Here is a 25,963-nt window from a genome sequence, read left to right as displayed (position 1 = left end):
AAATCACATTGTCTGATTTTTAAAGAATTTATTTGCAAATTATGGTGGAAAATAAGTATTTGGTCACCTACAAACAAGCAAGATTTCTGGCTCTCACAGACCTGTAACTTCTTCTGTAAGGGGCTCCTCTGTCCTCCATTCGTTACCTGTATTAATGGCACCTGTTTGAACTCATTATCAATATAAAAGACACCTGTCCACAACCTCAAACAGTCACACTCCAAACTCCACTATGGCCAAGACCAAAGAGCTGTCAAAGGACACCAGAAACAAAATTGTAGACCTGCACCAGGCTGGGAAGACTGAATCTGCAATAGGTTAGCAGCTTGGTGTAAAGAAATCAACTGTGGGAGCAATTATTACAAAATGGAAGATATACAAGACCACTGATAATCTCCCTCGATCTGGGGCTCCACGCAAGATCTCACCCCATGGGGTCAAAATGATCACAAGAACAGTGAGCAAACATCCCAGACCCACACAGGGGGACCTAGTGAATGACCTGCAGAGAGATGGGACCAAAGTAACAAAGGCTACCATCAGTAACACACTACGCCGCCAGCGGCTCAAATCCTGCAGTGCCAGACGTGTCCCCCTGGTTAAGCCAGTACATGTGCAGGCCCGTCTGAAGTTTGCTAGAGAGCATTTGGATGATCCAGAAGAGGATTGGGAGAATGTCATATGGTCATTTGGTAAAAACTCTACTCGCCGTGTTTGGAGGAGAAAGTACGCTGAGTTGCATCCAAAGAACACCATACCTACTGTAAAGCATGGAGGTGGAAACATCATGCTTTGGGGCTGTTTTTCTGCAAAGGGACCAGGACGACTGATCCGTGTAAAGGAAAGAATGAATGGGGCCATGTATCGTCAGATTTTGAGTGAAAACCTCCTTCTATCAGCAAGGGCATTGAAGATGAAACGTGACTGGGTCTTTCAGCATGACAATGATCCCAAACACACTGCCCGGGTAACGAAGGAGTGGTTTCGTAAGAAGCATTTCAAGGTCCTGGAGTGGCCTAGCCAGTCTCCAGATCTCAACCCCATAGAAAATCTTTGGAGGGAGTTGAAAGTCCATGTTGCCCAGCGACAGCCCCAAAACATCACTGCTCTAGAGGAGATCTGCATGGAGGAATGGGCCAAAATACCAGCAACAGTGTGTGAAAACCTTGTGAAGACTTACAGAAAACGTTTGACCTCTGTCGTTGCCAACAAAGGGTATACAGTAATCCCTCCTCCATCGCGGGGGTTGCGTTCCAGAGCCACCCGCGAAATAGGAAAATCCGCGAAGTAGAAACCATATGTTTATATGGTTATTTTTAGAATGTCATGCTTGGGTCACAGATTTGCGCAGAAACACAGGAGGTTGTAGAGAGACAGGAACGTTATTCAAACACTGCAAACAAACATTTGTCTCTTTTTCAAAAGTTTAAACTGTGCTCCATGACAAGACAGAGATGACAGTTCAGTCTCACAATTAAAAGAATGCAAACATATCTTCCTTTTCAAAGGAGTGCAAAGCAAGCAGTCAAAAAAAAAATCAATAGGGCTTTTTGGCTTTTAGTATGCGAAGCACCGCCGGTACAAAGCTGTTGAAGGCGGCAGCTCACACCCCCTCTGTCAGGAGCAGGAAGAGAGAGAGAGCCACAGAAAAACAAAGTCAAAAATCAATACGTGCCCTTTGAGCTTTTAAGTATGCGAAGCACCGTGCAGCATGTCCTTCAGAAAGCAGCTGCACACAGCCCCCCTGCTCACACCCCCCTACGTCAGCGCAAGAGAGAGAGAGAGAGAAAGAAAGTTGGGTAGCTTCTCAGCCATCTGCCAATAGCGTCCCTTGTATGAAATCAACTGGGCAAACCAACTGAGGAAGCATGTACCAGAAATTAAAAGACCCATTGTCCGCAGAAACCCGCGAAGCAGCGAAAAATCCGCGATATATATTTAAATATGCTTACATATAAAATTCGCGATGGAGTGAAGCCGCGAAGTGCGATATAGCGAGGGATCACTGTATAACAAAGTATTGAGATGAACTTTTATTATTGACCAAATACTTTTTTTCCACCATAATTTGTAAATAAATTCTTCAAAAATCAGACAATGTGATTTTCTGGATTTTTTTTCTCATTTTGTCTCTCATAGTTGAGGTATACCTATGATGAAAATTACAGGCCTCTCTCATCTTTTTAAGTGGGAGAACTTGCACAATTGGTGGCTGACTAAATACTTTTTTGCCCAACTGTATATATGCTTGCATATACTGTGCTAGAACCTCCTCGAGTTGGGTTAATACAGGATACCTCGGGATAATAAAAATAAGAGAAAAATAAACGCCGCCGCAAATGGTGTTCCGCTTCAGACATCCATCTCCCGCAATGGATGAGACCAACTCCTTATAAATATATTTTGATTAATTTCTGGTTAAGCTCAACTTTATTTTCTTTTTGTTCTTGCTTGTTTGTGCACGATCGGTTTGGCGAACATCCGCTGCACCCGTTAGAACCTTATAGATATCGGTGTCAAGTGCCAGACATCTGTTTTTCATCACACACAACATCCCAGACAACATAGCGAGACCAGCGGGCTCTCCGTGGATTGTTGTCGGGTCTAGGAGATGGCGCAGACGGAGGAGAGAAAGGAAGCAGAAGCGAGGCCGCAGATCCGGTGTTATGCTAAGGCTAAAGAAACAAACACACGAGCCACCTCTACCGAGCCTGTATCTCACCAATGCCAGATCCCTGGTGCATAAAACGGATGACTTGGAATTATAACTCGCTGGAAATTGCTATGTTTGTGACTGCAGTGTTTTGATTATCACTGAAGCCTGGCTTCACCTGGGGATACCCAGTGCTAGCATGCAGCTAGCAGGTCGCACTCTGCTCCCGCTGGGACAGGACAAAGGAATCCGGTAAGAGCAGGGGAGGGGGGATCTGTATTTACGTGCATGAGAACTTGTGCAACAACGGGACAATTATAGACAAACACTGTTCCCCTGACCTCGAGTACATGACTGTAAGATGCCTGCCTTTTTTTCTACAGTGAGAGCTAACAGTAGTGATTTTCATGGCTGTGTACATTCCACCTGACGCCAATGTAAACACGGCGCTCTCTCTTCTGCTGAATACCATTAATGAACAGCAGTGAGCCCATCCTGACGGTGCTCATATAATTGCAGGAGATTTTAACAAGGCCAACGTGAATACTGTACTCCCGAAATTTTATCAACATGTTAAGTGTTCTACTAGAGGGGAGAACACTCTGGACCATGTTTACTCCAACATCAAGCACGCGTACAGGGCTATACCCCTCCCCGAACTCGGACAGTCCGACCATCTTTCTCTCCTGCTCTCCCCAGCCTACACCCCCCTTCAGATGCAGTGCCAGGCCCACCGTAAAGACTGTTACAACCTGGCCTGAAAATGCACTCTCCAAACTACAAGACTGCTTCGAACAGACGGACTGGGACATATTTGAACACCAAGAGCTGGAAACATTCACAGGAACGGTACTGGACTATATCAGGTTCTGCATCGGAAATGTGACTGTGGACAAAAACATTTGGGTTTTCCCAAACCAGAAACCCTGCATGACCAGCCAGGTCCGTACACTCCTCAGAGCCCGCAACGCTGCCTTCAGGTCAGATGACAGAGGTCTGTACAGGGCTGCCCGAGCTGCTCTGAAAAGTGGAATTAAAAAAGCCAAGACGGACCATAAGAGGAGTATAGAGTCCCACTTGTCCAGCCACAATACACGCGAGGTGTGGCAGGGAATACAAAACATCACAAACTACAGAGGCTGTGATGCAACAACAGGAGATCTGAGTGCGCAGCTAGCAGAGGAGCTAAACTGCTGCTTTGCTCGCTTTGAATCATCACAACAGCAGCACTCACCTGCTCCAGCCCTGCTCCCACCCTCACCGGATTCCTGTACTACTCCACTCACTGTAAAGGAGCACGATGTCAGACAGGTGCTTCTGGCAGTGAACCCCAAGAAGGCTGCAGGCCCAGATAGAGTGCCTGGTAGGGTGCTCAGAGCGTGCACCCACCAGCTCACCTTTATCTTCACCAAAATCTTCAACCTCTCCCTAGCCCAGGCAGTCATTCTGTCCTGCCTAAAATCAGCCGCAATCATTCCAGTGCTGAAGAAGTCTCCCATCACCAGCCTAAATGATTGTCGCCCTGTGGCCCTCACTCCGGTAATCATGAAGTGCTTTGAGAGACTGGTTCTCCAGCACATCAAGGACTATCTCCCCCAAGACTTCGATCCCTACCAATTTGCATATCGCACGAACAGATCCACAGAAGACACCATCGCCGTAGCTCTCCACTCTGTGCTGAGCCATCTAGAGCAGCAGCAGAGCTACGTTTCTAGAGCAGCAGCAGAGCTACGTTCGTATGCTCTTTGTGGATTACAGCTCAGCTTTTAATACAATCATTCCTGACATTCTCATCACCAAACTGGTCACTCTTGGCCTCCCCACCTCTCACGTGTGTCTGGATAAAAGACTTTCTTACCAACCGGCTCCAGACTGTGAGACTCGGCCCCCACCACTCCTCCATTCGCACACTGAACACTGGTACCCCACAAGGCTGTGTACTGAGCCCCCTTCTGTACTGTCTCTACACCCACGACTGCAGTCCGGCCCACAACAACAACCTCATCGTCAAGTTTGCTGATGACACCACAGTGGTCGGACTCCTCTCAAAGGGAGACGAGGCAGCTTACAGAGAGGGGGTCCTAAAGTTGGCAGCCTGGTGTTCAAAGAACAATCTGGCTCTGAACACCAGGAAAACCAAGGAGATCATTGTCAACTTCAGGAGCACAGCACCGACTTAGCCCCCCTTTACATCAACGGCAAGTGTGTGGAGTGGGTCCATACCTTCCGGTTTCTCTGCGTCCTTATCTCCGCTGACATCTCCTAACAGACAACATCACAGCAGTCATTAAGAAGGCTCAGCAGCTGTTACACTTCCTGAGGGTCCTCAGAAAGCACAACCTGGACTCCAACCTGCTACTGACCTTCTATCGCTCGTCCATCGAGAGCCTGCTGACGTACTGTATCACAGTATGGTACATCAGCTGCACCATGGCAGACAGGGAGAGGCTTCAGAGAGTAGTAAAGGCAGCACAGAAGATCATCGGCTGCCCTCTCCCCTCCCTGATGGACATTTACACCTCACGCTGCCTCAGCAGAGCAAAAAACATCATCAAGGACAGCTTCCACCCTGGCTCTGATCTGTTTGACCTGCTGCCCTCAGGGAGGCACTACAGGTGCATCACAACAAGGACAGATAGACTCAAGAACAGTTTTTTCCCAAAAGCCATAACCATTCTAAACTCACACATGCACTGACTACACAGTCTAACCCTCAAACCCCTGGATTTCCTTCTATCCATCAACTGTGCAATATCCAATATCTAAATGGTACTGATTATAACTGTGCAATATCTGTATACTGTACAATATCATTACTCTCAGGGTCTATCATCCACTACTCACTGCACATGATCATCATTATTGTGCAATATTTAAATTATGTGCAATAATCCAATAGTGCAATAGTTATTATTCTTTCCTTATGTATATAGCGTCGCAGAACTTTTTTTGCAACTTCTTTTCAACTTTTTGCACCATTTGTTTATTTACTTTTTGTGTTCTACATATATGTCTGCACTGAAGGAGCTGCTTTTAATCTCATTGTACATGTGTATAGTGACAATAAAAGGCATTCTATTCTAACTTAGTCCTTGCATAAGTCCGGTTGTTACGAAAACTAAAAATATATTTTTTAAATAATTATTTTATTTAATTTAATCTTTTCAGCTACTTTAATAGTTTCGTTTAGTTTTAGTTTTTCATTTCTGTTTTGTTATTTTATTTCAGTTTACGAAAATGTTTTTTTATTAATAGTTTCAGTTTTGATTTTAGATTTTGTTAACTATAATAACCTTGATACACATGCACACACACAAATATGTATGGTGTAATACTTGGGTGTGTTCCAGGACTAGACTGTTTAGATAGCTAGACCACTTTTAATTTTTGTTCATCCATTAAAGACAGCTATATCACATTTTTTGTTCATAAATTATTTTTGTAATATTTTATGTTCTGAAATAACAATGAGAATGTAATTACATGTATTAGTACAATAGCATTTTACAGTATCATGTAATTAAAACTCAAATAATCTTGCAGCAGCTCATATAGCTTTCAAAGACAGTAGATTTCAATTCAAGTGACGTGAATATTTCATGGATTGATATGCTGTTGTTAGTAATTGGTTTGGCGCATCCGTGACCAATTGTAAATTCATATTTTTTAACAATTTTTTTTTTTTTTTTTTTTTTAAGTAGCATCTATTGGAGTATTAAAATCTATGTTGAAATCTGCCTGTCGGTCTGCACAAGTGCCCGATAGAAAGTAACTTTTCTAATCTAGCGAGTGAGACATTAACTTATAATGGAGAGATTTGTTATACTGTTGAGAGCATGTGTTGGACATGTAAAAGAGAAAATATATAAGCTGTACTAATTTCTTTTTTTCCAATGAAGACTAGTGGTCTTAGATTTACCAGTTATCAAGAGGTTGTTTTTTTTTTTTTTTTTTAAATATTTGTCTGATGATTTTTTTCATTGTTGTAAATTTCAGAGTACAAAAAAATCAGAACATTCCCCTAAAGAAGATGATTCTCCACTGGTTACTGAAAAACAAATTCTTAAAGTTCAGAATCCTCAGAAGCCTTTCTTTCCACATCGAAGTCGCAGGTTGGTAATGGTAAATGAACTGATGTATCTACATTGACAGTTGAATTCTGAAGGTTCGGTGGGCAACGCTTCTTTACGTGTTTGAAGCAGACTTAATGTGTTTTTGTAATAAATACATAGTTCTTTCTGAATTTTCTTACAGTAGGCGTATGAAATCTGAATACAATGACAATTTCCATTCTCCAACGGACTATTGCTATAGCAAGGGAGCCTGGAGGAAACATGCTCATCATCGTGGAGAGGTGTGTGGATGTTTTTGTTATGAAAGTATTAGTGAATTGAAAAGTGTGACATATTCGTTGTGTTGAGGACAGATAGGTTGCACTGCAGCAAAGTTATATTAACAGTGTATTATTTGAATTAGTGGTTAATTGTTCCTACAGCAACCTCCATGTCTGTGTTTGTCTGTCCCGCTGTCTGTTCAAATGAACAATTGTGTTGAAACTTGGCACACTTGTTCTCAAAGGAAATTTGACAGGAAAACCATTTTTTTTGCTGAGATATTTTGAATATGTGGTGTTGCACAATTAAAAAAATAAATAAAAATCTCACATTCAGAATCATTGGCTAATTTGTAAAGCTATCTTTAAATTGAGAGATTTTATGATCAGAGCTGTAAAGTTGTTTGAAAAAGTAGCTGCGAATATACTCCTGACTAGGGTCAGACTGAGAATCTTATTCAGGCCACGAATCCCAAGTCTAACCCAGGCCACACAATATACATCAGTTTTCTTGTACAGGCACAGACTCAGAAAGCCAACAAACACCATTTTGTCTTGGAATTTTTTATTAATGAGGTGACAGTAGATTCAGATTTTACACGTACATTTCACTCTTAAATATTAGTCTCAAGACCTCTGATAAAGTGTGGAACAACACTTCATAAATAAATAAACCTTGTAGTTCTATAATATTTATATTAAAACAAATGTGCAAAAAGCACTGAAGCACAAAAAGTAGTTGTCAGTGGAATCCACAATGCATAGATTGTTTGCAATTTCAACTGTGAGTCTGGAATCTACACAGCCGCTGTCAGTGTCTGGATGGTAATGCTGAATACGCTTCCACAAAGTTTGTAGTGTTGGTGAAAAAAGACCACTTTGAATTTCTTCAATAGACAAAAGACTCAAAAATGTCTAAGTGCAACAGAATTCTGTCAAGCATTTTTTAAAGCATGCACTTAGTAAACAAAAAACTATGAAACATTTTGTATAGCTTATCCAGTCACTCTTTCATCATAGCACTAAGGTTTAACTGTCAGAGCGCAAGAGATGATGTTTAAAAAATATTAAAATAAGGTAAAAACAAAAACTTGTCATGAAATAAAGAACAGGTACATTTAAAAACACACAATTCCACTCACATACGTGTTTCATTAATAAAAAAAAAAATTTCATGTAGCTTATTCAGTTACTCTGAGGGGAAAAAGGAAAAAAAAAAGTGAAAAATGTGACCATACACTACACTTCATTAAAATTTGAAACAAAAATAAAGCAAAATGAATACACAGCAACAAATACCAAAACCCATACAACATCCAAATATAATTCAAAGTATAGTATACATTTTCATACAATCTTCATATATAACTTTAATCACAAAAGCACCAGACATGCGCACGTCTCATCATTGCGCTCTTGTTTAACTGTCACACAAAGTCAAAACTTGACTTGAACAAAAACAAGAAACCATTCAACCAGAAACCTCCAACGTTAAACCGATTTGTGGCCACTTCAGAGCAATAACGCCTGCTCATTTTCCAGTATAATAGCATTATATAATTTCACCATTAGTTTATTTCACTGGTTGTTCTGAATGCCAGGCCAGACCAGACAGCAGGCCACTGGGAAAGCTCCCGCTGACTGTAAATGTCCGGCTCTGCTCCTGACTTTAGACTCTTAGAACAAGGGTGAAATATTCAGTTCAAAATATTAGTTGACGCTGTTTTGGGTTTTCCATGTCAAAGTGTCTAAAGTGATACAGGTACAGCTTACTGCATCTCACACTGGCTCATTCGCTTTGTGACTGTCTTCTCTAATATGCCATAGAAATCTGCAATCTGTTGTAGTTTTACTCCAAAGAAACTATTCTTTTGACTCCACTACAATGTCAAAGGATGGGCATCCAGGGCAGGTAACATCATTACCCGAGCTAGCATGTAGCCTAGTCTGTTGCACCAGTTCTTTCATCGATATCGTAGTGTAAAAGGGCCGCCGAAGTTGTAATTTCTTCTGTTAAATCTCCCTGAAATACATGATAACTTCGGTAGAATCCATTTCATCAGCAGTACTAAGCATCCATCCATCCATTATGCAACCTGCTATATCCCAACTACAGGGCCACGGGGGTCCGCTGGAGCCAATCCCAGCCAACAAAGGGCGCAAGGCAGGAAACAAACCCTGGGCAGGTCGCCAGCCCACCGCAGGGCACACACACCCACATACCAAGCACACACTAGGGACAATTTAGGATTGCCGGTGCACCTAACCTGCATGTCTTTGGGAGGAAACCAGAGTACCCAGAGGAAACCGACGCAGACACGAGGAGAACATGCAAATTCCACACAGGGAGGACCCGGGAAGCGAACCCGGGTCTTCTAACTGCGAGGCAGCAGCGCTACCCACTGCGCCACCATGCTGCCCCAGTACTAAGCATTTTTCGAATTAATTCTTGTGCTACTTCCTTAACCTTTGGGTGCAGAATTAGGCATGAGCAATCTACAGAAGACAATTCACCAATCAAAACACAGTACGTGCTAGAGCCCACCCTCTTAACTTTGATAAAAGTTACATTCCCCGATTGTGTATTTCTTGATGCATTTGGAGGAATATTATGAATAAAATAAGCAACAAAAAACATTTCGTGACACATTTATTTATTTATGCTCACATTTCATGACACATTTATTTATGCCCACATTTCACAGTACTTTTATTTATTTGCAGATTTATTTATTTATTAATAAAGTGCAAGAATCCTTTAAAAGAATCCATACTAAAATGATAGGTATAGAAATGGGGTGTACAAACTTTTTTACTGGGGGCCACATACAGAGAAATATATGAAGGGCTGGGCCACCCACTAGAGGTGAGGTATATTGCCTTACCTCCTGTGTATTAAGCTAGCAAAATCAATCAAATATAGGTAAGTTATGCTTCATAATTGAATTTGCTTAAAGAAAAAACCGAATCACATCTCTCCATTAATGGGTTTTCATTTATTGTATTACAAAGTGTTCTCATCACATGCAATCGAGTAAAAATCAAAAGCACAAGCTTTATCTGACACTTGCAGTTGTGCGGCAAATTAAAACATTTCTAGACAGGCAAAAATTGTTGAATTCCTGCAATTTCTCCCGGCACATTATTCCTGCAACTTTAGTGGGGCACTGTTTTATGAAGTCACCATCTGAGAAAGGTTTCCCTTGACAGGCAGTGAGTTACGCTACTTTGTAACTGGCTAATGTGGCATTTTCTTGTGTTTTGTTAGAACGGGAAAAAATACTCTTGTTGAGCTGGCGGACTAGCTGCCATTTGCTTAACTTTCTGTTCTCGCTCAGCACCAGTGTAGGATGTGTAGGTCGGATGGTTGGTTTTGTAGTGTCGACACACATTATGCTCTCATCACTGCAATAGTTTCATTGCAAATCAAATAGATACATTTGCCCTTGACTTCTATGAAGAAATATTCATTTTCCCACCGTGTCTGAAATTTTCTGCACTCACATCCCATTGTGTGTTTCTTTGGTTCTGCCATTTTTGGTCACCTGTAGCAAAATTGTACTTTGGTTGCGCTTGTTTGTGAAGACGCTGCCTTGATCAAGACAGCAGCTCTGCCTTGTGTCAAACCTAAGAAGTACAATACAGTTAAGAACAAGTTTTGTTTGTGGACCATATTTCATTATATCTTTAGAATTTGCTGCGGGCCAATTAAAAATGGACCATGGGCCGTAGTTTGGACATCCCTGGTACAGAATCAAATCTGTGTTGCTTTTTAACACCAGTTGCATCAGAAGATTGCATCATGGATTGAAAATTGCCAGAATGGATAGCAGTGGGCAATGAAAATGTATTGTACAAAAAAATTACTTTCCAGTTAGGATACACTTACAAACAGGTGCTGAATCATTCATAATTTGCATTTTTGATTTTTACAGAAAATGTTACACATGTATTTTGACAGTAATAATTGGATAGAAGCATACTGAAAGTCAAAGTAAAAAGTTCACATATGTTGCATATTCATTTTGACTTTAATTCATTACAGTTCTTGTTGAATCACTCTTTACAATTAAGCAGCTGAAGGTAAAAATAAGGCATTGTTTGTTTTTCTTCCACATAGGATTTTTGTCTCTTCTCATACGGTTAAATCTGAATTAGTAAGAGACAGCATAAGCAGTATTATAAAGGATTTGATTAATTATTTTTGTAGAAAAGGCTGGTATATAGATGTACTTTAGAAATTGACCACATTTTTCAAAAACACAGACCTTAGGGACATTGACACTATACTATACATGAGCAAACTCACACTCTGCGAAATGTTTGTCGGGTAGTACAGGAATGATTACAAGGTTTCCCCTTTCTAGCATAGCTTGCAGGCCATTTTCAGTAAAGGATTGTTCTATAGCAGACTGCAAGAACATGCAACAGGGTATTAAAAGTTTCATGAGTTTAGCTCTGCACCCATCCATACAGGATATTTAAGAGGTGATGCCTTAAGAAAACCCTGTCCATTGTGAAAGACCCACATACTTCAGCAACAAGCTGTTTGAGCCCATCCAAAACACTCAATATCTTACTACCAGTGTCTTGCTAGGTTTCTACTACAGGCCATTAAAACATTAACTCCTAAGCAATCTCCTGTTTGACTTGTGACTAACACTTTATTATGCAATTTACTTGTACATTCGTTGAGTTTACATTATCAATGCATTTTTATAATTCTAGCATATTTGTTTTATGTTTATATGGGATCAGTTGCTTAATTCTTTGTTTTTCTTGACTCTGTTAATTATTTTTGTCCACTGTAAGTAGAACACAAGTATGATAATGGTAACAACTTGATTAGTAGTTGTCTTAAAGCTGACTTATGCAACCAGTATGTTACTTCTGACTACCCTACCTTTTTAGTTAACTTTCCTATGAAAGATGATGGTTGGGGAAAAAAGCAACATAAATGCTTTAGTCCTCTGTCTCTATATTAAAAGTTATGTGCAGGCTGAAGTAAGAACTAGCAAGATGATGCTGGACAGAGTTAAATTTCCAAGGTGGCATTAAAATATTTGTTGCCATAAATTGCTAATTTCCTCTCAAAAATCCATTAAGCAAAACCAAGGCTGCTCATTGTCAATCGTGCTAGTAGCAAGCAATATAGAACATAATGTCAATGTTTTGATGGCATTCGAAATTTTATATAGTATCCTTCAGGGTAAAGTTGAATCTTTTTCTTTATAATATCTTTAAAATCTGGGGTAACTGTTTGTTTATATTCTGTTTCAGCAATATTTTTAAAACACACTTCTGCATATAACAGGAGGTTTTACTGTTATAACAATACATTTTGGGAAAGGAGTGTTAATAGTTATTTCTTGGTCGTGATAAAATAGCAACGCTTGCCAGCCTGCTCCATTAAAAAAAAATCACTAGAAAGGATATCCCAACCTAAAGTTCACACATATGGTGCAGCAATATTGTTATCATGCAGAAATTTTGTAATTCCTAAGCAATAGCTTGACTATCTGGAATCTAAGTGAATACAAGAAGGGAAACTGATGATTCAGTGCTTTTTGTGTGCATCACTGTTGTGTGCTTGACCCAGTTAATAGTGATGCCATTTTCTGCATTTACTGCTGAAAATATTAATGGACTAAATGCATTTGTTTATTTTTAAATCAGACCTCTATCAAGTTTCATGATATTTAAGTTAAATGTAATTAATTTTTCCCTTCCTTTCAGGGTTGTCAATTGCCCCTTAATCACTTTTGGTACAATGAGGTAAATGTGTATGTGTGCTTTTTTGTGAATGTGACTATTCAGTTTTATAACCTTCACTCATCAAAAAGACAAAAATGCAAAGTGTTGCTTTTTACCATTTGTGGCTGTTCCCACTGTACTAATATTTTTATTCCTTTGCATGTTTGTTCTTTGCTTTCATATATGTTCCTTAAATTTAATCTCATACGTGTTATGTGTTTGTTCTAGCAGAGTGTCATGACTGTGTTATGTTGAACTTTCTTTTGTTTTTATTTAAGCCTACATGACTGAGGTGGTGTCTCCTGCTTGTTACACAATGTATTTGTAGTTCAAAATTCAACTACAGTGCAGTGTATTATTTGATACATAATTTTATTCATTACTATCAAACTGTATTTCTATACAAAGCAATCAGTATCTTGAAACTTAATAAAGCAGCAAGGCATTCTTTTTTTATTTTCTAGAACTTGCAGTGTACATTTCAGTGTTCATTTATGGAACCCTCTATGGTGGCATACATTTAAAATCAGTTGGAATTTCATACAGTTGGGCTTCTGATCACTGGCCACTGTTATCTTTGCTCTTTTTTGCTTCAAATTAAAGAAATAAACTTCATTTTATAGATTAACTAGGGGGCTCCGCCCCCCTGCTTGCTTCACTTGCCAACCCCTGTGTTTGGTTTACCAGATATACAATACAATTTATTTTTTGTATAGCCCAAAATCACACAAGAAGTGCCGCAATGGGCTTTAACAGGCCCTGCCTCTTGACAGCCCCCCAGCCTTGACCCTCTAAGAAGACCAGAAAAATCTCCCAAAAAAAAACCCTTGTAGGGAAAAAATGAAAGAAACCTAGGGAAAGGCAGTTCAGAGAGAGACCCCTTTCCAGGTAGGTTGGGCGTGCCGTGGGTGTCAAAAAAAAGGGGGTCAATACAATACAGTACAATACAGAACAGAATAAATCCTCAATACAGTATAAAAATAAAAAGTACGGAGTACAATTTCACATTAGATGATAACACATAATATGATTTGGATTTGTTTTAAGTCCTGGAGACCTCATTCATCAAGCTGCCTCCCCCATTTTGCCATTCCACATCTGAAATAGCGCTAATCCGATGAAAGGACGCCTCATTCCCACGTCCCCATTCATCAGGGATGACTTTACCTTAGGCAGGCAATCTACAATTTAAAGAGATTATTTTCTTGTGAATTGTTACATATGCATTATTTTCACTTTTACTTTAAAAACTTTTGTAAAAACAATAGTTGTTTCTTTATTTCCTGCCCTGCGCGTGGTTACATCTTTCTTCCCAGACGTATAATACTGCTTGTGTTGTGAAGGGTGTTGCGGCTGAACGTACACTAAGGATATGTCTTTGGATCATTTGCTGTCTTTTTGCTGCTTGCTACCTGCCTCTTCTGCCTGTTGCATGTCATTGTTTTAAGAGCTCAGAGCACATGACGCTTGCCTGCCAAAAGCAATCCAACAACTGCTAGTTTAGAGGTCTGTTGCCTTGTTTTAAATAATGGCTCACTGCCTGGTCTTGCGTGACGTTGTAAAAGCAATACCTGTCTTTTATTTCTGGCCCCGGGCGTGGTTGAATTCTTTCTTGCAGGATGTATAACGCTGCTCGCGTTCGGTTGGGGTAGCTGCTGTCGCGCTGCCCTTCGATCTTTTTAAAGCCTGTACAGCCACTGTCCTTTTTGCTACGGCCCTGGGACAATCTCTTGGCACCAAGTCTCATGTTTATGGTCCCCGCGAGACGCACCGTGGCAAGTCTCCTTGGTCTCATGGGTCTTTAAAATGTCTTTCGAGATTATCACGTATCGTAGCCTTGCATTTGCTTTCCATTCCAGGATTTTCTTTTATATACAGTGGGGCAAAAAAGTATTTAGTCAGCCACCAATTGTGCAAGTTCTCCCACTTACAAAGATGAGAGAGGCCTGTAATTTTCAACAAATAAATTCTTTAAAAATCAGACAATGTGCTTTTCTGGATTTTTTTTCTAATTTTGTCTCTCATAGTTGAGGTATACCTATGATGAAAATTATAGGCCTCTCTCATCTTTTTAAGTGGGAGAACTTGCACAATTGGTGGCTGACTAAATACTTTTTTGCCTCACTGTATAGAGAGATATGACAGTAAGGTTTATTAGATATGACAGTAAGATTTATTATCATATACTTAAAACCTGCTTTTAGTAACATTAAAGCATTGCACCATGAACCTTTGGATGTTCTATTCTAAATAAAGTCTCTGGACCACATTAATGATGATTGTCCTGCTCATTGAATATTGCATCATTCTTTAAGAATGTATGTTAAGACTGTTTTTGCTATTCTTGTAACTCATCTATAAGTGATGTATTTTGTTTATTTCTAGGCTTGAATCCATCATTAAGGATTAATGAAAGTTTATAGGAGATTTTAGATTTGCGGCTTATTCTTATGTGGTTAATGAAAAAATAAAAAGAATGCTTTTTTATTTTAGGGTTACAATGTTTTGTTATTAGGAGTATTTCTTAGAGATCTAAATGACTCGTCTTCTAATCAGTACTAATTACTAGATGTCTGTTTTAATAGTAGCATAAAGAAATCAAATATAGCATAAAGAGCATAAAGAAATGGTTTGGCTTGTATAATGTAGTAAAACCTTGATTAGCAGGACAGTCAATTTAGGATCATCTTTCCATCATGACAGCAAAAGTTCAGAGAATTCTGCAGCCAAGCAGTATATATTGAAGAAAGCAGGCACTTTTACACACTGCTGGTGTTCTACTGGGGGGAAAAGCATTCGTTTTTACCTACCCTGCATTGAGGAAGCTGGAGCACCTGGATAAAACCTACTCAAACACAGGGAGAACCTTTATCGTGAGCCCTGGTCTCCTTACAGCAAGTCAGCAGCCCTACCATTGTGGCACTTTGCCACCCACTCTTAACATGCTCAAAACAAGTGCACGTAAGTAAAACATTCCTGCTGTAGATCAATTCTTGCTTTTGCTGATCGTCTTTGAAAAACACTGTTTTATAGGAAACCGTGTTACATTAAGCTTCAAGCAGATATTTTTTAGGAATAATGGGCATTTTGGATATGAACATAATTTAACCTTATAGCAGATTTATAAAAGTGGTAGCTACAGTCATATCTAAATGTAACACTTTGATTTGTAATCTTGTACCGGTACAAAGTTTTGAGAGATTTAGATCAAAAGCAATATACACAAAATGTTGTTTTCTTTAACTTGTTACATGCAAATTTGACATTTACAGACTGCACATTTACATGTTTCATGAAATGAAGTCAACGTTTTAAGCACTGTACAGATAAGAACATTTCTGTCCATGGGAGGGCCCCTTTACTGAGCTGAGTAAGCATTTAAACTAATCTGGGCATGCCATCACTTCCTGAATGTGTTGTACCCAGACCCTAAAATGATCTGGAGCATAGTGACATATTGCACTTTAACCCTGAAGGGCACACCCTAGTTCTCCACAATATTGCACACATTTTACCACCAAGCCGGCAAAACCCCCTGTTCTTTGATATGAGAGCTCAGTGAACAATCTGGCTTAAAAGGTGATGTATTTTATACCACACTAGCTTTTATACCACACTAGCCAACCCGCGGCATAGCATACGCCACATAATCATGCCGATTTTTTTTTTTTTAATGGTTTTTAAGCACAGGGAAAAAAAATGAACATTTGAAAAATCCGTAATTTAATAAACCACCAAGAAAAGTAGCATTGCAACAATGCACGCTACGAACTAACATACGATCATCGTTAAGTACGCACTGCCTGCTCATGTGCCCGCCCCCAACTCCTCACCTGAGTCGCTTTCATCTGTGTACAGTCTACATGCACCTGTGAGTCACGTTGACTGTTCATTTTCCAAACACCGCTCCAGTCGCTTTTGTCTCTGCTACAGTCCACATGCACCTCTGAGCCACGTTGTCTTTTCATTGTCCTTTGCGGTTCCGGCTGCTTTTCTATATATAATCCACCAAGTCACCCAACCATGGTAGTAGCTAGGTTGTGTGTACAAATGGCAGGGACGTAATCAGTGCGAGCGTATGGCCTGCATTTACTGGGAATTCCTTGTTCATGGGGAACAATTGCAAGCCCCAGTCTCCAGCACGAATGAGGTTCAACGGCTTACCCACGTTTCTTGGCGCCGGGTAGACACACGTTGATCCATTCAGTGTAGTGCGCGTGCAGTACCGGACATCCAAGGGCATCACAGACCTGTTAATGCTCAATCTCACGTGGCTGAAAGCCACTTGTCCCTCTAGGAAGTTGGACGCTGACCGCTCTTGGTTTACGTAACTATTTAGCAGGCGGGAGTCTCGTTCGTTTTCTGAATTAACCAGACAAATCGCTCCACCAACTAAGAACGGCCATGCACCACCACCCACAGAATCGAGAAAGAGCTATCAATCTGTCAGTCCTCTCCGTGTCCGTGCTGGGTGAGGTTTCCCGTGTTGAGTCAAATTAAGCGAAAGGCTCCACACCTGGTGGTGCCCTTCCGTCAATTCCTTTAAGTTTCAGCTTTGCAACCATACTTCCCCCTCCACCACCCACCCCCACCAACCCCCTCCCCATACAACCCCCGGAACCCAAAGACTTTGGTTACCCGGTTGGCCACCTGGTGGGTCATGGGAATGACGCCGCTGGATCGCCTGTCGTTTATGTTCAGAACTACGACAGTATGCGACCGTATTCGAACTTCCGACTTTCGTTCTTGATTAATGAAAACATTCTTGGCAAATGCTTTTGCTCTCGCTCGAATTGTTGTCGGGCATGTGCCATGGTCGGCTGCTTATTGAATTGTTGGTGGGCGGGGCTCTATGAGTTGTCATCGTATCCCATGGTCTTAGCGTTGGCGGGCGTGGCTGTGCCATGCGTATCCCATGGTTGTCTTGCTTGTTCTGTCGGCTATGCTGTGTGTATCCCATGGTTATCTTGCTTGTTCTGTCGGCTTAGTGAATTATATATATAGATTGTTGGAGTAAGAACAAGCAACACAGCATGTACCCAAGGAGGCACAACACTTGCTAAGCACATCTCCTTTAATTTTCACCTAAATGTTCTTCCTCCACTTCGTAGCTCATTTTCCACACTGGTTATCACCCCTTCTTTTTTTCATTTGCGGGGCAGCTGTCCTTTTACACTTGCTGCCAGCTCAATTGGTCTGTGAGATTATAGAATCAGTTTGGTCAGTGATGCTGTTTTGCTTCCAGCAGAAATTTCAACATAAGCAGACTTGCATGTAAATATAAATCACTTTGGAGGGTGGGGATGGGGGTGGGTTGGCCAACACTACAAATCAATCTCCATGTAATGCACGGATGCAGTTTTGTCATTTCTCCTATATGTGTCTGTCAATTAAATATCAGAACAACCTACACACAACCAAGATGTAAATGTATGTATTTATCACTTACATTATATCAAATCAGTTTATATCGCACAAAAGTGAAGAAAATCAACTACAAAAAGTCCAGAATTGCTGTTTGCAAACAGCTTGGATGGACATGTGAAGAAAACAGTAAAAATGCATATTATTTGTGGTGCAAGGCTTTTTAGGTTAGGGATGCGCTAGTAGCGTGAAGCATGGTGGTATTAGTAAGCTAGAGAACATATTAGCAGAGTAGAGCGAGTGTAAAATACTGTATATATGCATATTGCATTATATTATATTGATTGTGGCATATATTGCCTTAAAAGTGAAGTTAAAAATGTATATGTCAATGGATGAGCTCAAGAAGTGTCAGGGAAAAGCAATATTTAAGTTTTACAGCCCAGGGGGTCCCTTTTGAACTCTGTAGATGCGAATGTTTATTTCAGTGCAGTACAGTAATCCCTCCTCCATCGCGGGGGTTGCGTTCCAGAGCCACCCGCGAAATAAGAAAATCCGCGAAGTAGAAACCATATGTTTATATGGTTATTTTTATATTGTCATGCTTGGGTCACAGATTTGCGCAGAAACACAGGAGGTTGTAGAGAGACAGGAACTTTATTCAAACACTGCAAACAAACATTTGTCTCTTTTTCAAAAGTTTAAACTGTGCTCCATGACAAGACAGAGATGACAGTTCTGTCTCACAATTAAAAGAATGCAAACATATCTTCCTCTTCAAAGGAGTGCTTGTCAGGAGCAGAGACTGTCATAAAGACAGAGAAAGCAAACAAATCAATAGGGCTGTTTGGCTTAAGTATGCGAAGCACCGTGGCACAAAGTTGTTGAAGGCGGCAGCTCACACCCCCTCCGTCAGGAGCAGGGAGAGAGAGAGAGAGATAGAGAGAGACAGAGTAAAACAAACATACAAAAATCAATACGTGCCCTTTGAGCTTTTAAGTATGCGAAGCACCGTGCAGCATGTCGCTTCACTAAGCAGCTGCACAGAAGGTAGCAACGTGAAGATAATCTTTCAGCATTTTTAGACGAGCGTCCGTATCGTCTAGGTGTGCAAACAGCCCCCCTGCTCACACCCCCTACGTCAGGATCAGAGAAAGCGCAAGAGAGAGAAAGAGAAAAGTAAGTTGGGTAGCTTCTCAGCCATCTGCCAATAGCGTCCCTTGTATGAAATCAACTGGGCAAACCAACTGAGAAAGCATGTACCAGAAATTAAAAGACCCATTGTCCGCAGAAATCTGCAAACCAGCAAAAAATCTGTGATATATATTTAAATATGCTTACATATAAAATCTGCGATAGAGTGAAGCCGCGAAAGGCGAAGCGCGATATAGCGAGGGATCACTGTAGCTGTTAAGTTTAAACAAGCGGTGTTGGTCCCTGGTTCTGTTTTTACTTCACAGTAAAAACTTTTTTTCAATCACCGTTAAGCTGTATTTGAAGCTGTTGTGCTCTGAGGCGTCCAGACACCGACACTTTTTTTTTTTTTTTACGCAATTTCTCTAAGTGAAAGGCCTAATCTTCTAAGGGTAGTAATGCTCTCTCATTTAATTTGTGAATTACCTTTTTCTTGTCATTATCACTGGAATTTACAACTTTCTACAGTGTAACATTGTCCAAGTAGTACTTCAAATGGTGTTGTAACGCAGTCATTTCCAATTCTACTTTAAGACAGAGAGAGTTTAAGTAATCTACAGAAGTTGGGACACCTGTGCAAATTGTGTGCTTCAGCTTGCAAGGCTTAATTTACTTTAATTGCTGCAGAACATTCGTAAGTTCTTACCCATTTGTAATATTATGAATTTTCCCTTTTTTTTCAGTTTTTGTTAACCAAACTTTCAGTTTATACCTCTGACAGTTTACTGCCTAGTTTTTCACCATTTTAGGTCATTCATTGTATTTCAACTGATTACATTTGTAGAAAAACTGAGGTGTTCTAAATCTTTTGACCAGTTGCGTACATGTTTAGCAAAAGAGATTTAAAGCTTGAATGCAGGTGCCACAAGGTGTGGCTGAGAGCTTTGGTATTGCTTCGCCTTTGAAATTTTCGGTTCATAAAATAGGGTGTTTATACACCATCAGGTTGGTGAAGGGATGGTTCCTCCATGTGTGACACCAACTTTAAAAAATGGAATAGGAAGTGTGATGAAATGCATGTTGGAATTCTCCTGTGCAAGCACAAAACATTTCCAGACATGACCTCTGCTATATTTCTTTACGATGTGTTGATGCGGTGCTGTAGCATCACTAATGTGAGCCATTTTTGTATGTGGTATTTATTCATATTTTTATAATGTTTTATTGTGTCTTCTGGAGTAATTTGTCTACTTGCAGTTGCGCATCAATGCAGTATTGACTTTCTTGGTATTACCAAAACTGTTAAATAGCTGGAACTGTTGAATCTTCGAAATTTTTTAGTATCGCATCAGTACCGAAATATTGGTTCTTGTGACATCTCTAATCAGTGCATTATTCTAACACTTGCCTGCAGGTTAGTCATCTGTTCTTCTAAACTTGCTTACTGTAATACAGTTTGTATTGGGTGCTGCCAACATTCACTTTGCAGCTTTGAAGTGGATACCTTGCACCCATGTAATATAGGCTTTAACATTTAATTATGTATTTCCTGTAGGTCAACGAACTGAAGGAAAGAGCATATGCTTACAAAAGAAGAGCACTTGGGACCCACTTTTCTAGAGATCACCTGAACCAGATTGTGTCAGACAAAAATGCTTTTTGGGAAGTATCCACCTCTCACTCTGAGGAATCTGTTAGTGACAATATTAGAGCTCTTGATCTGGCAAGGTATGGACATAACTCAGCACATATAACACTAAACATTCATACACTCACTCACTAACCTAAATCTTTATTCCCTTATATGCTTCTTTTCTAAGGGCTAATGTGATTAGGTTTAGGTTGAACTGTATTGACTTTCCATGTGTCAAAATTATAGATTTTTTGTTTCTTATATGAACAATGTATTTACCTAAAATTACAAAAAACTATTTTCTGCTCGTTCAATCATTCTGGCTGTTCACAGCATGCTACCTGCCTATCTGGATGTCATAATGAATTGAGTAATCTGTTCTGCTTTATCATTTGGATTGGCTAGCAACTGAAATCAGCTCATAAATAGCAGTTTTATTATTGTTTAAATTGTAACAATATGACAAATTTGCATGCTTGGTTTTGAAATTTCTTTTTACAAATGGAAAGGGTGAATTACCATGTAGTATTATGGTGACAGATAAAGTACTTTTTGATGTGTGATTATTGCATTAGTACACTGTGTTCCTCTCTGTCTGACTTAGTTGATTGACAATTGTTGTGCATTAGCGTAGACTCCTACAATGTATTGGCATATTTTGAGAGCCTAGTTGTGCACAGTTTAAAGAAAAAAAGGGGACTTGAATAAAATTACACCCCATGGAAAATTCATTTTGGAAATAGAATCCACTTGAGCTGTGCAGGCTATACTAGCTGAGCTGCACACTGATACATTTTTAGGCATGTACATCTTTTACATTTTTTTAAGCAAGTACAGTTTTAGAAGGGCATATGCAAAGTTCTTAATGTAAAACTACTTAGAGAAACCGAAATATTGTATTTATACATTTGTTTTAAAAGTGTATGAACTGTGCAATCAATTAATCATGTATCTTAACAGATCAGAAGATTATGATAGATAACATGAATATGGGTCACTGTTTGTATGGCTGAAAGCAACACACATTTCTTTGCATTTCTGTTTTGTATATATTATAGCCTTGAAATGATAATTCATCTTTTGTTTTGTCCAGATACATATCCTCTGGTCAAAACTGCTTGTATCTATCATCTAAATATCTTGCTCCAGGTAGTAGTTATTCATTTTTGTTTTTTGTAGACCACAGGACTTAAGGAAACCTGAACATCAGACAAAACCTGATGATCCCTCTACTGTAGAGAACCATGCCTGTATAGAAAAACTTTCAATCAAAGACAAGGAGAAAAAGGTCTCTGGTTCTGTCCACCCTGTAAGAAGAAAGCTGGCTTGGGATGAAGTAAAAGACTATAGTGAAGTAGCAGAGGAGGAGAAGGAGGATCATGCTGTGGAGGTAGAAAATTGGGAAAGAGAAAAAAACCAAGACCAGGTGGAAGAGAACATCGAAGCTACAGCAGATATAGATGTTAAGTAAGCTATTCCTTGCTACTACTAAATGAAATATTTTTCTTCATGATATCTTTAAAAAAAAGTGATATACTATGCTGTATAGGGATGGGAATCGAAAACCGGTTCTTGTTGAGAACCAGTTCCCACTGTTTCAATTCCTTGGAATTGTTTGCCATTTTTGCAAACGATTCCCCTATCAATTCCAGTCGCCTCGAATGACGTCACCGCGTTGCGTAGCGTCATTTACCCAGCAGGAAGCATGGCGCCTAAGCGGCACAAATGCTCAAAAGTTTGGTTATACTTTACGAGAAAGGATGACAACAGGGCAACTTGCAATACTTGCAAAGTAGATATTTCATCAAAGGGAGGAAACACTACGAATATGCAAAAGCATTTGCACACAAAACACGCGATAACTTTAAATGAATGTTGTGTTTTTGATCCGCTCCGGACTAGTGAATCTCAACCCAGCAGCAGCGGTAACGTTTGCAGGTCCTCTCCAGTTAATACGGCAGGTAACTAATCAACTAACATTGCATATTACCATGACGAGAGAGACAGACAGTCTGTCTGTCTCAGATGCTGGCAGTTCTCGCTGCAGTCTACCGGTAGCTTCTCCTTTCACAGAGGCGGGGAAAAGTAAAATGACACAGGCCAGGATAGACGAATGTCACCAAGCAGTGACTAAATTTGTGGTAAAAGGCTTGCACCCATTTGCCACAGTAGATGCCCCCGATTTTCGGTAAGTGAATGTGTTTAATTGTAGGCTAAGTCAGGGAATGTCAAATTTGCGTGTTCTCCTCTTACCAGATGTTTCATCCGTTTCCATTTCTGAGCTGAAACGTGTTGAAGGCAGCCGTCACTGCAGATGGATGGGCAAGTTTTAGTCAAGATCATTACCTCACAGTAACGCTGCATTATGTCAGGAATGGCCAGGCTCAAGAAAAAGTCCTCAAACCCAAACCAGTGTACCAGGCACAGACAGGGACAGCTATAGCAGAGGAGACTGATGAGATCTTGGAGGAGTATGGTATCAAAGACAAGGTTGTGGCAGCCACTGTTGATAATGCGGCCAACATGGATGTAGCTGTCAAAATAGTTGATGGTTGCAGAATTGCACTGTGCACAGTTCCATTGGACTTGAGTTGATTGTATTTGTTGCTGGCTGATGTAGTTTTATTTTTGAGTGCTCAGCTCATATATACTTTTAAAAAGGAGAGTGTAAATGTTACTGGACATTCTTGTGTAATTGCCACAGAATAATTTATATTATACTTTGTTATTGCTACAGAAGAATATTTATTTTATTATTATTTTACATTTACACATTTTTTTCTGGGAACCCCGTGGCACCCCATCGAGGAGCCGTAGACTGTGGATCTCTTAAGATCTCACTGTTGGGTTTGTAAGGTCATGCTACTCCTAAATTTCTATCTTGTTCAAAGATAAGATATAAAACAAAGTTCTAAGTTAATCGACCTGTGTGTCTCCTTTTTTAAAAATAAGAATCGATAGGAGAATCGGTAAAGAATCGAATTGTTAAACAGAATCGAAAATGGAATCGGAATCGTGAAAATCTTTTCAATTCCCATCCCTAATGCTGTAATACTCATGTTTTCAATTTTTGTAATACTGATGTTTCCTTTTTCCACTTAAATACATTTTGGGTCAAAATAATTTTTGTCCTCCAGATTTAATAGTAGTATAGTAAAATTACAATAGTATGGTAGTGGTTAAAACCAATATGTTGTGAAAGAGTAGGTATGTTAAATTATTTGCTGAACCATTATGTCGGAATGTATTGCGGTTTGATATATACTGTACAATGGACAATAAAAAAGTAAACCTTGTTTAAATGTTTAAGATATGAGTAATTTGAGATATTAAGGCCATCAACTGCAATAGTTTGTTTATTTTATATATGCAACTTTTCACAAGTCCTCATCTTTCATCAGCAATTAGGGTGTTTTATGTTTTATCAATAGTAAGACCTCCCATTCACGCTAGTCATTGCTCTCTGGAAGACTGAGAAGAGGTCTGTTCAGCAAAAACAAGTCTTCTGGGCCAAATTCATACACACACTGTAAAGCAAACAATTAAAGATTTGGATAAATAAAACCTTGTATAACTGATTTGTTGATTTATACATTATTTGATATTTAAATAAAAACAAAGTTTATCAACACCTACCATCAGGATTCTGAACTGTTGGAATTTTAGTTTATTTTTCGATGATTTTCTAGTAGCAAGTAAAAATTACCAAAAAAGCATTTGGATTCAAACTAATTTAATTCAGGGGGCTTCACCCCCTGCTCGCCAACCCCCTTGCCTGTGCTAAGCGCCAGCAACTTCGCATCCCCGCCGCACGTGTATGTGGATTTCACTTTCACCAAACAACAAATGTTTTAATTTTCACGGATACACCTCTTCATTGGGAAGAAACACTACTTTTCCCTGATGGCAATACGAATTAGACGATCTACAAGTCTCTGACTTGAAGTTTAAATCCGAACAATATATTCAATCTCTTTTCGCTGTTCCGTTATTTCACCGAGTAATAATTTCCGTTTGTTTGCATTAATGCGATCTTTACTTAATCATTTTTTTTGAGACTTTCGAATTTTCGTACTTCCATTATCTCTAACCTGCTCTGCATGTGTATCGCACCGTTTTTGAATTCTTTACGACGTTCTACTTTGTCATCTACTCTTTGTCTTTTATTTCCGGCCCTGGGCGTGGTTAAATCTCTTGGTACAAAGTCTTGTCTAACGGGACGTGAAAGAGTGTCTGTGAGAAAATCACATCTCGTCTCTCTTCCCAAGATTTTTTTATTATAATAGAGAGATTTAAGTAATACGAAAATCATTAATCACTTGGCAGAAATTGTAAAACATTACGTTTTATTAGTGCTTATGAATCTCTTTATCACCAAGGTCCTCAATTATGTTCCTGGAAGGGCCCCAATGGCTGCACATTTTCTTTACAACTAGTTTCACAATTAGAAGCCAGGCTTAACAGATAATTAAATTGGGTGTTTAATAATTTGGCCTGTTAGTATTTTCATTCTTCCAAGACAATTCTTTATTACATTATGGATTTGTTGTTTTCTTAGAACATTATCCTTAAGTCTTGTGATCCAGAGCAAATTTGTACTTCTTGGTCCTTTCCTTTTCTGTCATTTATTTCAAATCATTTTATTAACTCAGATACTTCATTATGCAGACACAGAGGTTTAAACTGAAACATGTTGGCTGGAGACCGGTCGTTCTTTTATCATTTGTACCTCATTATTCACTAATCTATGATTAAGAAAACAGGCGACTTTTGAGATCTAAATGCAGCCGTCCAAAACTAAAATAGGCAGTTAAGGGTTCTGAATTGTAACATTAATTAAAAATAATCCCAAGCAAAACCATTGTTTAGCAGTAAATAAACAAGTGTTGATTAAGAAACAAGTTAAAGTGAAAACTAGTAGCCACAGCAACCCTCCAGGATGTAATTGAAAAGCCTTGCTCTCTCACTTTTGAGTTATGTCAAAAGAAGTTAACTGTAAATGGCAACTACTATCTAAATTGTCATCTTCCTAAATGTGTGTTTGCTTCAGCCAAAACACTGCTAAACAATAAACTACTGAAATATTCAGGTG

At 39.5% G+C, this 25,963-nt stretch overlaps 1 protein-coding gene across 2 annotated transcripts in view; it reads left to right on the top strand.

The window, feature by feature from the left end:
- The window catches only part of mdm1 (Mdm1 nuclear protein), a 133,064-nt gene that overhangs the window by 61,314 nt on the left and 45,787 nt on the right, over positions 1 to 25,963 (top strand). Inside the window, exons 7-11 of one of the 2 annotated variants that reach the window (XM_028807264.2) lie at positions 6,650 to 6,765; positions 6,908 to 7,007; positions 12,723 to 12,761; positions 20,794 to 20,966; positions 22,051 to 22,338. In XM_028807264.2, the coding sequence (XP_028663097.1) occupies positions 6,650 to 6,765; positions 6,908 to 7,007; positions 12,723 to 12,761; positions 20,794 to 20,966; positions 22,051 to 22,338 (716 nt within the window). The remainder of the gene's footprint in view (positions 1 to 6,649; positions 6,766 to 6,907; positions 7,008 to 12,722; positions 12,762 to 20,793; positions 20,967 to 22,050; positions 22,339 to 25,963) is intronic. The other variant, XM_051922507.1, reaches the window with a different exon arrangement.

This window comes from Erpetoichthys calabaricus, chromosome 1, assembly GCF_900747795.2.
Source record: "Erpetoichthys calabaricus chromosome 1, fErpCal1.3, whole genome shotgun sequence".
NCBI lineage: Eukaryota > Metazoa > Chordata > Cladistia > Polypteriformes > Polypteridae > Erpetoichthys > Erpetoichthys calabaricus.
This window is presented reverse-complemented; position numbering and strand designations above follow the sequence as displayed.